The sequence below is a fragment of the Rhinolophus sinicus genome, chromosome X, assembly GCF_036562045.2.
Source record: "Rhinolophus sinicus isolate RSC01 chromosome X, ASM3656204v1, whole genome shotgun sequence".
NCBI classification, from domain to species: Eukaryota; Metazoa; Chordata; class Mammalia; order Chiroptera; family Rhinolophidae; genus Rhinolophus; species Rhinolophus sinicus.
The window spans coordinates 629865-646424 of record NC_133768.1 but is presented as its reverse complement, the minus strand read 5'-3'; the positions used below and the strand labels follow the sequence as shown (position 1 = coordinate 646424).

The 16560-nt window shown below is 39.2% G+C and overlaps 1 protein-coding gene across 1 annotated transcript in view; it reads right to left on the bottom strand.

Annotated features, from left to right (window-relative positions):
* The window catches only part of LOC141569717 (gamma-taxilin-like), a 57837-nt gene that overhangs the window by 27066 nt on the left and 14211 nt on the right, over window positions 1–16560 (bottom strand). The window contains exon 3 of the mRNA XM_074324051.1: window positions 12303–12394. Coding sequence (XP_074180152.1) covers window positions 12303–12394 — 92 coding nt within the window. The remainder of the gene's footprint in view (window positions 1–12302; window positions 12395–16560) is intronic.

The window sequence follows — 16560 nt, the reverse complement described above, 5'->3', positions numbered from 1 at the left end:
ATGTGGGGAGCAGGACCAGAGGCCCCGCAGGCTGCCCTGCACGACAAATGGCGCAGCAGGCAGGGTATGGTGCCAGCCAAAACCTACCGAAGCAGGGTGGAACAGTTTGTGCATGTAAAAGCTCAGTTTCAGAAGGCCCGAGAGGGGTTGCGCCAGGAATGGGAGGCGCGGTCTGCCTGGGAGACTGGAGCCTCCAGATGGTACACCTCCCTCCTGGCCATAAAAGGCGTCACTTTCCTTTTAGTAATGTGCTGCTGTAGGCTCCGAGGGTTGTGGACATCTTACACTGAGGCCTCCACCCACTCAGACACCTGGCGCAAGATTCCAACCAGGTAGGAATGGAGTCTGACTCTGGGGAGAAGGACGTGTGGCCCCCACACAGTGTGTGGTGCCCGGTGGCCACTGTTCTCAGGAGTTGGACCCCCAAGAAGGTGTGGGAGGACATCGATGGCTCTCCAGCCAGCGTGGAGAGGGCCCTGCAGGCTTTGGCTGAGCGGTTGCCGGAAGAGGCGAAGGCAACAGCCGGCTGCGTGGGCTGGATGTTCCTCACGGCCTTGAGTCTCAACACAGAAAAGGCACCTAATGAAATAGCCCAGGTGCCAGACCAGGTCCCCTGGTTGGAGGTGCTGGAAGCTCGGGTCCACCTGTTAGAAGAGGGGCCCCAAGGTGGAGACTCTGAGGTGGAGGCGGAGGAAGCGAGTGGAGACAATGTAGCTCCCAAGCCCCAATCCTGGCCCATCTTGAAGCAAAGGGTAAAACGTGAGCAATCTTTGGGCCCCGGGGACATTGCTGCCAGCAACCAGCTGTGAAAGAGTTCACGACCTACAGCCCTTACACTCCCACTGAGTAGCAGGAGCTGGGGAGGCGGTACAGACAGTGCCCTGGAGAGCCAGTCTCGGCTTGGCTATTATATTTATGGGATCAGGGGGCAGACAACATTCTCTGCTCCCCAGCCACGATGGAAAAGCTAGCCTTCGCGACAGTGCATCCGTCCCTGCAACAAAGGTTACAGAACTGCCAGAGGTTGGCCCACGACCAGGGCAATCATTCTCTAAGGGAGTGGCTCACTGCTGCGGTACGCGCAGTATGGTGACAGGCTGGCGAGCTGCCAGATACTGAGTCAATGGCAGTCATATACGGAACTTACTCAAATCATCTGGGAAATGGGTATGAGACATGCTATTTTCAACCCTAATATGCAGGGGCCGGACGATGAGCTTTTTACAGCCAGCATGAGAGATCTGGTTTTGGATACTGCACCTGAGAGTGCTTTTGGATCCTTGGTCTCCATTTTTTTGCCCTATGTGGGGCAATGGATCCATGAAGTTACAACTGCCATGGCCATCCTAGAGGATATTGAAAGCCGGAGGCAAAGGAAGTTAAGATAGGACGTCTGAGCAGTAGAGACCTGGAAGCCCAAATCAAAAGTAAAGGGGCGAGGTTGCGCGCCTCAGACAGTAACATGCCCACAGAAGTGGCGTGATCTCGTGGCAGCAGGGTTTGATTGGGAAAGAATAGACCGACAAACCAATGCACTCTTGTTGGAACTTTGGAAACAGTTGCATCAGGAACAGCAATTCTGGAGAAGCCTAAAGGACAAGTCTGGGAAAGCGCGACCTGTGTCCCTAAAGGAATTCATGCGGCCGCCCAAGGCCAACTCCTAACAGCTTGATTAGGGGTGGGGTCATGGTACCCGGTCAGAGGGGACGAGATGGGACCAGAGGCCCCACATGGAACTGTCAGTAGAAGCCCAAACCTCATTTAAGCGGTCAAGCCTCACGCAGCAGAATATCCCTGCTGTGGGCAGAGCCAAGTCCCACAACTAGTCAGCCTAAGAGTCAATCCCATCTACTCACAAGCAAAAAGCAATTAAAGACCAACTTTAACAGGACAATATACACAACCCAAGAATCACTTTTGGAGCACACACAAAGGACAAGAAGGAAGTGGTACGAGTCAAATGTAAAGGACACATACAACATAAGATAACCCAGCAAAAACTAACAACCCTAGGGGATCTACCTAATACAACGAAGCAAACACAGAGAGTCAGCCAGAATGGGGAAACAAAGAAACATGTCCCAAATAAAAGAACAGAAGAAACCTCCTGAATTGGAACCAAATGAAATAGAGGTAACCAACCTATCAGAGACAGAGTTCAGAACACTGATAATAAGAATGTTTAAGGAGCTTAGTGACGACATAAAAAAGGACAGAGAATTCAGACTGAACAACCAGTTAGAACTATAGAATACAATAACTGAAATAAAGAACACACTTGAAGGAATTACCAGCAGGTTAGATGAAGCAGAGGATCGAATCAGTGACTTAGAAGACAAGTTAGCAGAGATCACCCAAACGGAATGACAAAAATAAAAAAGAATAAAAAACAATGAAGATGGTTTAAGAGACCTCTGGGATAACATCAAGTGCAACAACATGCGCACAATAGGAATACCAGAAGGTGAAGAGAGGGAACAAGGGATCAAAAACATATTTGAAATAATAATCTCTGAAAACTTCCCTTACCTGGTAAAGGAAACCCACATACAAGCCCAGTAAGTGCAGAGAGTTCCAAACAGGATAACCCCGAACAGGTCAACACCAAGACACATTATAGTTAAAATGGCAAAGGTTAAAGACAAAGAGAGAATCCTAAAAGCAGCAAGAGAAAGACAGAGGGTTACATACAAGAGAACTCGTATAAGACTCTCAAATGACTTTTCTACAGAAACATTGCAGGCCAGGAGGGAGTGGCAGGAGATACTCAAAGTGATGGAAAACAAAGGCCTAAAACCTAGATTGCTTTATCCAGCAAGGCTATCATTTAAAATTGAAGGAGAAATAAACAGCTTCTGAGAAAAGAATAAGCTAAAGGAATTTATTACCACCATGCCAGCATAGCAGGAAATATTAAAAGGGCTTCTTTAAACAGAAGAAAGATGAAAACAATCTAACTACAAATTTGAAAAATGGCAATAACTATATACCTATCAATAATCACTTTAAATGTAAATGGATTAAATTCTTCAATCAAAAGACAGGGTGGCTGAGTGGATAAGAAAGCAAGACCCTTGCATATGCTGTATACAAGAGACTCACCTCAGATCAAAAGACACACACAGGCTGAAAGTGAAGGGTTGTAGTAAGACATTGCATGCAAATGGAAATGAGAAAAACTGGAGTTGCAATTCTTATATCTGACAAAATAGACTTTCAAATGAAGACTATATTAAAAGACATATATGGGCACTATGAAATAATAAGGGGATCGATCCAACAAGAGGACATAACCCTAGTAAACATCTATGCACATAACATAGGAGCACCTAAATATATAAAACAGATATTGACTGACATAAAGACAGAGATCAACAATAATACTATCGTAGTAGGGGACTTCAACACAGCTCTGACAACAAGGGACGGGTCTTCCCGGCAGAAAATCAATATGGAAACAACAACCTTAAATGACACATTGAACTACTTGGATTTAATCAAGATTTTCAGAGCATTTCACCCAAAAGCTGCAGAATACATGTTCTTCTCAAGCGCACATGGAACATTTTCCAAGGTAGACCACGGGTTAGGCCACAGAAACAAGTCTTGATAAATTTAAGAAAATTGAAATCATACCAATTGTCTTCTCTGACCACAGTGCTATGAAATTAGAAACGAACTACAAAAAAAAAAAAAAAAAAAAACCTGGAAGACACACTAATTCATGGAGGCTGAATAACATGTTACTAAATAATGAATGGGTCAACCATGAGATCGAGGAAGAAATCAAAAGACATCTCAAGACAAACGAAAATGAAAACACGACGATGCAAAATCTATGGGACGCAGAGAAAGCTGTCCTAAGAGGGAAATTCATAGCATTGCAGGCCTACCTAAAGAAACAAGAAAAATCAATAATCAACAGTTTATCTTCACACTTAAGGGATCCGGAAAAAGAAGAGCAAAGAAAAAGCCCAAAGGGAATACAAGGAAGGAGATAATAAAGATCAGAGCAGAAATAAATGAAATAGAGACCAGAAAAACAATACAAAAGATCAATGATTCCAAGAGTTGATTTTTAGAGAAGATAAACAAAATCGACAAACTTTTAGCCAGACTCATTTAAAAAAAAAAGTGGACCCAAATTAGTAAACTCAGAAATGAAAGAGCAGAAGTGACAACAGATACCACAGAAATATAAAAAAAAAATTAAGAAATTACTGTGAGCAACTATATGCCAACAAATTTGACAATCTGGAGAAATGGACAATTTTCTAGAAGCAAACAACCTTCCAAGGCTAACTCAAGAAGAAACAGAAAACCTGAATAGACTGATCACCACCAGGCATTTGAATCAGTAATCAAAAATTTCCCAACAAACAAAAGCCCTCGACCAGATTGCTTTACAGGTGAATTTTACAAAACATTCAAAAAACAATTCTCACCTATTCTCCTCAAGCTCTTACCAAAAATCCAGATGGAGGGAAGGCTCTCAAACACTTTTTACAAGGCCACTATCAGCTCTATTGCTAAATCAGACAAAGACACTACAAAAAAAGAAAACTACAGGCCACTATTTATAATGAACAAAGATGCACAAATCCTCAACAAAATATCAGCAAACAGAATTCAGCAATGCAGTTAAAAGATCATACACCATGATCAAGTGATTCATCCCTTGTATGGACGGGTGGCTCAACATCCGCAAATCAATTAATGTGATACATGTCATTAACAAAATGAAAAATAAAAATCATATGATTATATCAATAGATGCAGAAAATGCATTTAACAAAATCCAGCAGGCATTTATGATAAAAACCCTTAAGAAAGTGGGAATAGAGGGATCCTATCTCAACATAATAAAGGCCATATATGATAAACCCACAGCTAACATCATACTCAATGGGGAAAAGCTAAAACCATTCCCCTTAAGATCAGGAACAAGGCAAGGTTGCCCACTTTCTCCACTTCTATTCAACATAGTGCTGGAAGTTCTAGCCAAAGCAATCAAACAAGAAAAAGAAATAAAAGGCATCCAAATTGGTTAGGAGGAAGTAAAGTTGTCATTATATGCAGATGACATAACACTATGTATAGAGAACCCTAAAGAATCCACCAAGAAACTATTAGAGCTGATAAATAAATTTAGTAAAGTAGGAGGATGCAAAATTAATATTCAGAAATCAGTTGCATTTGTATATACCAATAATAAAACACTGGAAGGAGAAATTAAGGAAACAATCCTATTTACAATTGCTTCAAAGACTATAAAATACCTGGGAATAAATTTAACCAAAGAAGTAAAAGATCTATACTCAGAAAATTATAAGACACTGAAGAAAGAAATTAAAAAAGATACAAATAGATGGAAACACATACCATGTTCATAGATAGGAAGAATTAATATAGTTAAAATGTCCATACTGCCTAAGGCAATATACATATTCAACACAATTCCTATGAAATTACCAACGACATTTTTCACAGAAATAGAACATATAATCCTAAAATTTATATGGAACCATAAAAGACCCTGGGTAACCTCAGCAATCTTGAGAAATAAGAACAAAGTGGGAGGTATAACGATACCTGACATCAAAAATAGTACAAGGCTACAGTAATCAAAATAGCATGGTACTGACATAAAAAGAGACACATAGATCAATGGAACAGGATAGAGAGCCCAGAAATAAATACATTCCTATATGGTCACTTAATCTATGACAATGGAAGCAAGAATTTATGTTGGGGTAAAGACAGTTTATTCAATAAATGGTGCTGGGAAACCTGGACAGACACACGCAAAAAAGTGAAGCTGGACCACCTCCTTACATAATATACAAAAATAAATTCAAAATGGCTTAAAGAGTTATTTGTAAGATCTGAAACCATAAAACTCCTAGAAGAAAATATAGGAAGAAACTTTACAGACATTACCCGGAGTAAGATTTTTACTGATATATCCCCTCAGGCAAGGGAGTAAGGGAAAATATAAACATGTGGGATTACATCAAACTAAAAAAGTTTTTTCACAGTAAAGGAAACCATCAATTAAAACTAAAAAGGGATCCTATTGAATGGGAAAAGACATTTGCCAATGATATATCCGATAAGGGGTTAATATCCCAAATTTATAAAAAAACTCGCTCAACTAAACTCCAAAAAAACAAACAAACCAATTAAAAAATGGGCAGAGGACACAAAGAGACATATTTCTAAAAAGGACACACAGATGGCAAACAGACATATGAAAAAATGCTTATCTTCACTAACCATCAGAGAAATGCAAATAAATACCACAATGAGATACTTCACCCCAGTCAAAATGGCCATCATCAATAAATCAACAAATAACAAGTGCTAGCAAGGATGTGGAGAAAAGGGAACCCTCATGCACTGTTGGTGGGATTGCAGATTGGTGCAGCCACTATGGAAAACAGTATGGAGGTACCTCAAAATCTGAAAATGGAACTACCTATGATCCAGAAATTCCACTCCTAGGTATCTATCCAGAGAAATCCAAAAGTATAATTCAAAATAATTTATGCACCCCTGTTTATTGTAGCACTATACACAATAGCCAAGACATGGAAACAACCGCATTGCCCATCAGTAGACGACTGGATTAAGAAACTGTGGGACATTTATACAATGGAGTATTAAGCAGCCATAAAGAAGAAAGAAATCTTACCATTTGTAACAACATGGATGGAGGTAGAGAACATTATGCTAAGTGAAATAAGTCAGACAGAGAAAGACAAATACCATATGATCTCACTTATATGTGGAATCTAAAGAAAAGAACAAATGAATGAACTAATCAGAAACAGTTTCAGAGACATAGAAGAAAAACTGAGGGTTGCTAGATGGGAAGGGGTGTGGGGATAAAGGGGACGGCGAGGGGATTAGAAAGCACAGTCAGTAACCCAAAGTTTGCCATAGGATCACGAAAGTTAATTTGGGGAATGTAATCAATAATGTTGTAAAGATTTTGTAGGGTATCCGATGGACACTTGTCTCGTTAAGGAGACCACCTCAGGGAAGACGTAGATGCCTGATCACTCGACTGTACACCTGAAGCTGAAGCTGAACAATAATGAATGTCAACTGCAATTTTATATATATGTATGTGTGTATATATATACACATACACACACACATATATGTATGTATGTATATATATATATACACATATATACATATATATGCATATATATGTATATATGTGTGTATATATATACATATATACACATATATATGCATACATAGTTACAAGAAGCAGAGTATAGTATTAAGAATAAAGACAGTGGAAATGTAACAGCTGTGTGCTATGTTAGAGGGTAGTTGATGTGGGGATTGGGGTTGACACAGTGTGAGGGATATAAGTGATAAATATCTATTACATTGTTTTGTGCAAGGAAAACTAATAAAAAAAATTCAAGAGACATACACAATAGTTTAGTGATTACCAGAGGATAAGAGGGGAGGGAGACTCTGGAAGATGGTAAACAGTGTCTACTATATGGTGATGGAAAGAGAACTGACTCTGGGTGCTGAACACACAATGTGAGGTATAGATAATGTATTACAGAATTGTAAACCTGAAATCTATGTAACTTTACTAACAATTGTCACCCCAATAAACTTCAATTAAAAAAAAACAGAAAAAAAAATTTTAGAGTCAAAAAAGGACAAACAATGAGAAGGTATTTTCTCTTTAATGAGCATTATGTACTGAGCATGTACTATATACTCTCCCCATACTTCATCTTGTAATAATTATTACTCCCATTAAAAAAATGTAGAAAAAGAAAAGACTCAAGAGATGTTGCTTTCTCAAGGCCAAGTAGATATCTTGTGGCAATGCCAAGATGCAGACCAAAAGCCTTTTATGCTAAGGTGTGATACCTCTAATGCCTATATTTCCTTAAAAGTCCACAAACACATGGATTGTGTAACTCTTGAAATCACATATGTGCGAAGCGCCATTAGAAATTTTCTCCAGTGCTTGTATCTATTAGATATGCTCTTTTTAGAATTACAAATGTGTAAGGAAAGTTCTCACAGGATAATGGGAAATGGAAACATATTAAATTACAACTACACAGATATGTCCAATCTGTATAAAAATGCATGTATCTAAATAGTCACAAACACAACCATGTGTGTATATGTATATATACCCATACATGCATACATGTATATATACATGTATGTGTATATGTGTATATGTATACATACATATGCACACATGTACATACATATGTATACATATACATATATGTATATATATAACTCTTTGTCCAGTTGGTACAAATCATAATGAATAAACCCTCTGATGTCAAAAAAGGTTAGCAACATTGTTGCAACAAGCTCATGAATTTGTCAGATATGGTAGGTTTCAGGTGTACCATTCTGTAATACAGCATCTATGTATCACATTGTGTGTTTACCATCCAGAGTCAGTTAGTTCTCCTTCTTTCACCATATGTTTTCCTACCGTTTATATTTAAGCTTCATACTACTATATAAGTAATCCACAGGATGGTTTAGTGATGAACTCATGTACCTTTTCTTTGTCTGAAAAACACTTTATCTCTCCTTCAATTCTGTATGGTACCTTTGCCAGTAGAGTATTCTTACTTGGAAGCTCTTTTGTTTGTTGTTGACCTTTTGGGCTGGAAAATTTCTGCTAGAAAACCTGCTGATAGTCTAAATAGGGTCCTCTTGTACTAAACAAAGTTTCTCTTGCTGCGTCTTTATTCTTTGTCTTTACATTTTGACATTTTAAGTATAATATGTCTTGCTGTGGGTTTATTTGTGATCAATCCTTTTTGGAACTTGCTATGCTTCCTAGATCTGGATGTGTGTTTCCTTTCCCAAGTTAGGGACTATTCAGCCATTTTTCTTCAAATAAATTCTCTACCACTTTATCTCTCTGGTCTGATTCTAGGTCCCCCCTGCGATGCTAACATTACTGCACTTGGTTTGTCCCTTGTGATTCTTAAGGTGCCCTCACTTTTCTTATTTTATCTGTGCTGCTCTGACTGCCTGAAACACACTGTGCTGTCTTCAAATGCATTGATCATTTTCCCATTCCCTGTAATCTGGTGCTGAACTCCTGCAGTGTCCTATTCGTTGTCATTACTGTATTCTTCAGTTTTGTTATTTTCATTGCAATGTTCTTATTTTTCATCTCTTTGTTTAAATTCTCATTGTATTCAACCATATGTCTCCCAAATTTGGTAAATGTCTTTATGACCATTACTTTGAAACCTGTTAGTCAAGGACTCATATCCATTTCTTTAAGGATTTTCTCTGAGATTTTATTGCCTTTCATTGACCCTGTTTCCCTGAAAATAAGACCTACCCAGACAATCAACTCTAATGCATCTTTTGGAGCAAAAATTAATATAAGACCCGTATTTTATTTTTTATTATATTACATATTTTATTATATATTATATTACATTAAAGACCCAGTCTCACAGTATAGTAAAATAAGACCAGGTCTTATATTAATTTTTGCTCCAAAAGACGCAGTAGAACTGATTGTCCAGCTAGGTATTATTTTGGGGGAAACTCGGTAGAATACATTCCTCTATTTCCTCATTTTGCTGATACTCTTTACTTTTTTTCTACGTAAGATGAAACAACCACCTCTTCCAGTGTTGAAGTGGAGGCCTCGTGTAAGAGATGAGCCCATTGTTCAACTGTGCCTCACATCTTACTTATCTCTTGAACTTTGATGACATTCCAAGAAGCCTATTTCATTTTTACTAGCTCCAGCCAATGACGGTGTGACCAGACCTGTCAGTATCCCAATGGGGGTGCAGGGTAGAATCTCATTCACCACTCTGAAGGTCCCTGACCCTTAGCCAATGACTTTTAAAGAATGCAAATATAAGCAATCCGTTGGGAACACAAAGTTAAGTGCTCCTGGCCACCACAGCAGGAGATCTGAAGGTGCCCCCTGGATGACAGTCCCTAAATCAGAACTCCAGATGTGTGTATAATCTTCCTACTAGGAGATACTGGGAGCTGCAGCAAGACATAGTGAGAGCTCAAATACTGCATCCACAGCCTCCATTCCCCGACAGCACACACCTCCAGGAGTGTGCCTTACCGGAAGCCTGCCTTCAGGCCAAAGCTGCTGCACAAGAAAATAGACCTCTTCCTCAGAAATAATGAGCATGTTTCAGTTTGCTCTGTGCAGTGCCCTGTGAGTGGGTGTCTGCTGCATGCCATCTGTCAGATTTTACAAGCCCATGGCCCCAGAAATACATGCTCTCAGCTTCCAGAGTCAGAAGATCGGGGGCAATAGACAGGAAAACCATACACCAGACACGTGTAAAACCTACCCTGCCAGAAGTAGTAGCACAGGTAGAGTGTGAAGATGGCACAGGTAAAGTGCAAAGATGGCACCTACTGAGGAAAAAGAGAAAAGAAATGGTGTTCCTGCTGCCTTTAGAAAGACTTAAGCAAGATACAGGGAAAGCACAAAAACGATACTCACTGGAAAGGTCAATGAAGGCACTCGCCAAAAACACAAATTGAAAAAGAAAAAAAAGTCTATACAGTTGAAGAAAAGGCACAAGGCAACTTTACTGAGGTAAAAAGATGGTGCAAAAATGTGCGCCAGTGTTTCCATCACTGAGGAGTATCCCAACAGGGCCCTGTCCCTAAGCCCAAGATGTTAAGATTAGTAATCCCTTTCTCACGGAGTCCTGAGTCTGGAGGCTTTTCAACAGCTGCTTCTCTGTTAGATCCTAAGGCTAGCGAGTTTGTGCATGAATCGTTTAACAGGTGTTTCTCAGTTCATCACAGCCTTTTGGATCTCCTGGGTGTGAGCCACCACCAGTTTTCAAAGACAGGTGCTTCCGGAGTTTGCACCTTAGGTGCAGACCTGGACCAGCAGCTTTGCCTACCACCTGGGAAACTGTCAGAATGCAGTATCTTAGCCATCTCCCCCAACTCACCTCACATCTCCTTCAAAGTGTCTTTTTTTCCCTCAATTTGCTGAGTCAGAGTCTAAAATATGACAAAATTCTCAGGTGACCTGCATGAGTTTAAGAAAGACTGCCCTACATAATGTGCTAGTCAATTTGCTTCTTGTTCCCTAACCTGACTGCTACAGTCACATCACCAGAGCAACGACCTAACCATGGATTCTGTTACTTTTCTACCTAAGTTTCATTCCTTTGCTCAACTTTCTTTTTCTCTTTTGGTTTTGGTCTTTTTTTCCTACAACAGCTCACTTCATTTTCATCATGTGGCTACACCCAGAGAGACTAGCTTCCATATCCTTATGCAAACATTCCTTTTCTGGCAGCCAGAAATCCAACAACTCTAATGGCTGCCATACTTGCATTTGGACAGTTGTAGGCCATTTTCATCGATGCTCAGGGATTCTGCTTCTCACACCGTATTAGAAAGTGACAGGCTACTAAGTGGAGTATACGTGCACCATTGAAAGAATAGTAACTATACTTGTCCCATCTGTAAGGGCCAGGTATTGACAGAACAGGAAATGTTTATGATATTGTTATGTAAATAAAAGATGAATATGCACAAAAGCTGTCAGCTATAAGTCACATAAGTACTTCACAAAACTTAAGAATTTTAGCACTTACATTACAACTAACTTTCCTATAGACTTCTGACAACTGTTCTTAAAGGGTTCTATGACTCTCCAATTCTTTTCTTTTAAAATGATGGCGAGGTTTCCACATTGACAGTGCATCCATAAACCCACAAAAAGAACTGCTGCTACTTGAAATAACATAGGCCAGGACAAACGTTTTCATGAGTCAACTGATTTGAAGAGGGGAAAAGGAACAATGCCTGGCATATTGGACACGCTAAGTAAATATTTCCTGAGAAACAGTATTTTTTAATGGACTATATCATGTAACTCACAAGTTCCCTCAAAATGGTTAAATCTTTGGTCTCTAACATTCTTTCATGTCTAGAGTTTAACATAGACATCACCCACTCCCAAATGACAGGCACGTAAACATACAAATGAAAATGCAGACCTAGATATGCAGAGGCTGACTGAGTTTAGGATAGCTATCACACATCTCAGAAAAGCATTACAATATTCTATGTATCGTGTCATAAAACAAAGCCTGACCATCACCACAAGTCCTAAGAAACGAGATTCTTCCCTTCAATTCTCTAATAGAATATAATTTTAAATTTAAAGCTGTATCAAAATTCCATTTTAAAAGTTTACCAAGGACACACACACATACCTTTTGCTCTATTTATACAGACCTTGCTCCCTTAATACTCACGAGATCGATGTATTTCTTACAGAGAACTGCCAGCTTCTCCTCTGGAGTTGAAAGAGTGCTTAAGGCTTGTAGCAATAACAACACTTCTTTTCCTGATGATTAATAAAATACAAGAAAAATTTACCATAACAGAAAATTAATCCAATCAATAAATTCTGCATAAGCTGTATGTTCAGAAATCCAGAATATAATTTATGGTTATGATTTGATATCGAGTCACCTGCTAAATTAGAGAACTTATTTTCAAATTATGATTCAGTAGCCCCTATTCCAAAATTTCTTCACTTACTGATTAGCACTGCTCGGTTTTAGCTAACTAGCACTTAAAACTGGCATTTAACTAGCATTTAAAGTAAGAAAAGTTACTGAGCTTTTAAAAATGCTTGCCTAACCACCGATTCCAAGTTGTTTCACAAAGGCTGTGAGTGATTTTAAAAGCTCCCTCCTCTCTGAATTCAAAAAGCTGTGTAGCTATAACACACTGTCTATATAAAAATGTACATAACCCCTTGAGATCATTTGATGTTATGATTCTTTTGTGCTATCTTACTAAGCATATTGTGGGTGTTAACCAAGTTTAGTGCCAAGAAAAAAATGTCAAATCAGCTCTACCCTTGAGGAAGAAGTTTTAAAAGACTACTGTCATAATCTTGACATGAATCAATCCAAAGCATCAATCATTCCCACTGATGGGAAAGCAGCAACCAAGGCTCAAGCAAAACAGGAAGGAACACACAAACCATACAAGAGACACAGCTGGAGCACCCAGCTCTGGTGGCCAGTGTGACTGTGCCACTGGGCCCCACAGGACACATATTACATAAGACCCCTCTACTAAGACCTGGAGAGATAGCAGTCTTAACCAATACTGAGAAACAAGCACAGGGAGGTAGCCGTAATGGAGAGACAAAGAAACATGTCCCAAATGAAAGAATGGAATAAAGCTCCATGAAAGGAACTAAACAAATTGGAGACAAGCAAGTTACCAGATACAGAGTTCGAAACACTGCTTTTAAGGATGCTCTATGATCTGAGTGAGAACTTCAACAAAGTGATGGGAAACATAAAAATGTTAACAGAAACACAGAAAAGTACAGGAATGAGTCACACAGCTACTAAAGTCAAGATTACAATAGAGGAGTGACTATGTCACATAATTGTCCGCATGACATGACTTTCTTGAAATCTCCCCTGGAATTTACAAAAAATTGAACACCTATAATTCCACAGAGGACTCCATGTGCAGCAGACATGCAAGATTAAGGGATGCATAGTTGAAATAATCTAAAGGTGGCAAACTGGGTGAGTGGGAAGGAGAAAACAGGGAAGAGCTAAGACTCGGGCCTGGCAGGCCACAGGATGCAGAAAGGTAGTCAGGGCTCCTAGCTCCCAGCATTCTGGAGCTATAGCAGTCGCAGGAGAGGAAATAATCTGTACTGCTATCGTTGCACTTATGGCCCATTATTCCGCCTCAGGAATCAGCATATAACATGGCTGAACTCAACGCTCATGGCAGAGACCTCAGAGCAAAGACTGATGAAAGAAGGGTGAGAACGGTAGTTTAAGTCCTCACTGCCAGGCACTGACAGAAGACATACGCATAGAGCCTAGCCGACACCTTCCCACCCTCCCGATATCGCTCCACTGCAAACTTGCACATGCTAAAAGCAGAATAGTAGCAGCGTCACATCAAAAGAACAGAACATTTAATGTTTTGAAAACTGCAGCCCAGCAGCCACAGACTCACAGACCAACTAGTTCCAGCAGAAGAGAAGGAACCTTAGGTGCGAGATTAACTGAGCTGGTAGTCACCGCCATAGCTCAGAGCCACGTTTCACACCCACCCTGCTCTCTTGGAGGTACCCTGCAGGGTATACAGAGCCAGGAAAACACCAGTCTCTGAATATGTTTGCAGGAAGAGCTTTGGGACTCAGAAGCTTTCCACATCCCTCTACAGAAGTGCCACCCTGAGATCCAGGCAAACTGCTCATAGAGGGAAAAACCACCTTCCATGGAATCCAACCATTGTGTGAGAATCTGGAACAGTGCAAGATAAAATATACCACAACCGCATGAAAGAGAATAAAACATTACTCCAACACCTACTAGACAGCAAAAGACCTCTTCCTATCAACCTGTTGCTGAACGTACTCCTGCAGATGCATAGGAACATAAATAATAATTCATAAATTGCCATGAATAACCTGTTGAAAGCCAACAAGGCGGTTCAGAGAGAAAATGAAAAGTCTCCAGAAAATGAACTTAAGACATGGAAATATGTGATTTAAATGACACAGAATTCAAGCTTGCTGTTCTGAAAAAAAAAGAAAAAGAAAAAATAACCTAGAAAACACAGACGGCAATTTAATGAAATGAGAAACACAATCGAAGCGAAAAATGAACATTTTACCGAAGAGATTGAATATTTAAAAGTCAAACAAATAGAATTTCTGGAGATTAAGAACTCAATAAAAGAAATAAAAAGGAAACACGCAGCTTAACTAATAGAGCTGACCAGATGGAGGAAAGAATCAGTGACATGAAGACAGAAATCTTGAAATGACACAGATGGAAGAAGAGAGAAGCTTGAGAGTGGAAAGAAATGAAGAAACACCACCAGAACTTTGTAACTCATTAGAAAGAGCAATTAAAGAACAATGGGCAAACTATAAGGAGAAGAAAGGGGAAAGAAACAGAGAGTACATTCAAACACATAGTCGATGACAACTTCCCAAACTTGTGGAAAGGACTGGACCCTCAAATCCCAGAAGCAAATAGAACACTTAATTACCTCAATCCAAAAAGGCATTCTCCAAGACATATTCTATTGACGCTGTCAAAAGTAAACGACAAAGAAAGAATTCTGAAAGCAGCCAGAGAAAAGACGACAGTAACTTGCAAAGGAAAGCCCATTCGATTTTCCTCAGAGTTTTCAGCAGAAATACTACAAGCCAGGAAGGAGTGGAATCAAATATTCAAACTATGGAAAGAGAGAAAGTATGAGCCAAGAATAATATACAGCAATGGCATCCTTTATATATGAAGGAGAAATAAAGACTTTTCCAGACAGAGAGAAGCGGAGGGACTTTTCTAATAGACAACCTGCACTACAAGAAATACTGAAGGAAGCTATTTGACCTGGAACAAAAAAAAAACAGAAAAAAAACACAAAAGAATACAAAACCATGGGTAGTATTAAAAACAGAAAGACGGAAGTCTGAAATGTCAACCCTTTTACCAAATATGACACTATACACTTGAACATAAAATACAGGGTAAAAAAGAACAAAGCACTTTAAAAAAAAAAAAAAGGAGAGAGAGAGATAACTTCCTATTGCAGTGCAGATATCAACACACAGCATAAATAGGGATAATTTGTGACAACAATAACATAAAGAGGGAGAGAGTAACTGTCAGAAATGGCACAGGGGAATGGAGAAAGTAAGCATACTGAAGAAAATGTAATACTCTAAATACGGAACTTTCTTTTATATAAACAATGGTAACCACTGACAAAAAAAATCCAGAATGAAATATATCACATAAAAAATCGAAGGAGAGAAAAACGACAGAATATAACCACACTGATTTTAATACACAGCAACAAAACGGTAAAGCAACAATAGAGACATCAACCTACCAGAAAACCAAAGATACAATGGTAACAAATCCTCATATATCTATAATCACCGTCAATGTAATTCTACTGAACACACTAATAAAATGGCACAGGGTAGCAGACTGGAACAAAAAACTAAAACCACCATATGTTGCCTCCAAGAGATACATCTCAGCTACAAGGACAAACATAGACTCAAACTGAAAGGATGGAAATTGACACTCCTTCAGAAAAATGCAGGTGTAGCTATCCTGATAGCAAAAGAAATAGACTTCAGGATGTAAATGTAACAAGAGTCAAAGATGGACATTTCATAATGGTATAGGTGACTATACAACAAGAAAACATAACAGTCTCAATATTTATGCCCCCAATCAGGGAGCACTGAAATACGCAAAGCAAGTACAAACAGAACTAAAGGGAGAAATTAACCAAAACACAATTATAGTAGAAGACCTAAATACATCATTGGCAGCTAGGAATAGATCATCCAAACAGAGAATAAAGAAATATCAGCCCAAATTATGTCTATTAGATGAAATAGACATAATTGACATTTATAAAGCATTTCATCCTAGAACTTCAGACTACACATTATTTTCTAGAGTGCATGGAACTTAGTGAAGGTTAGACCTATAC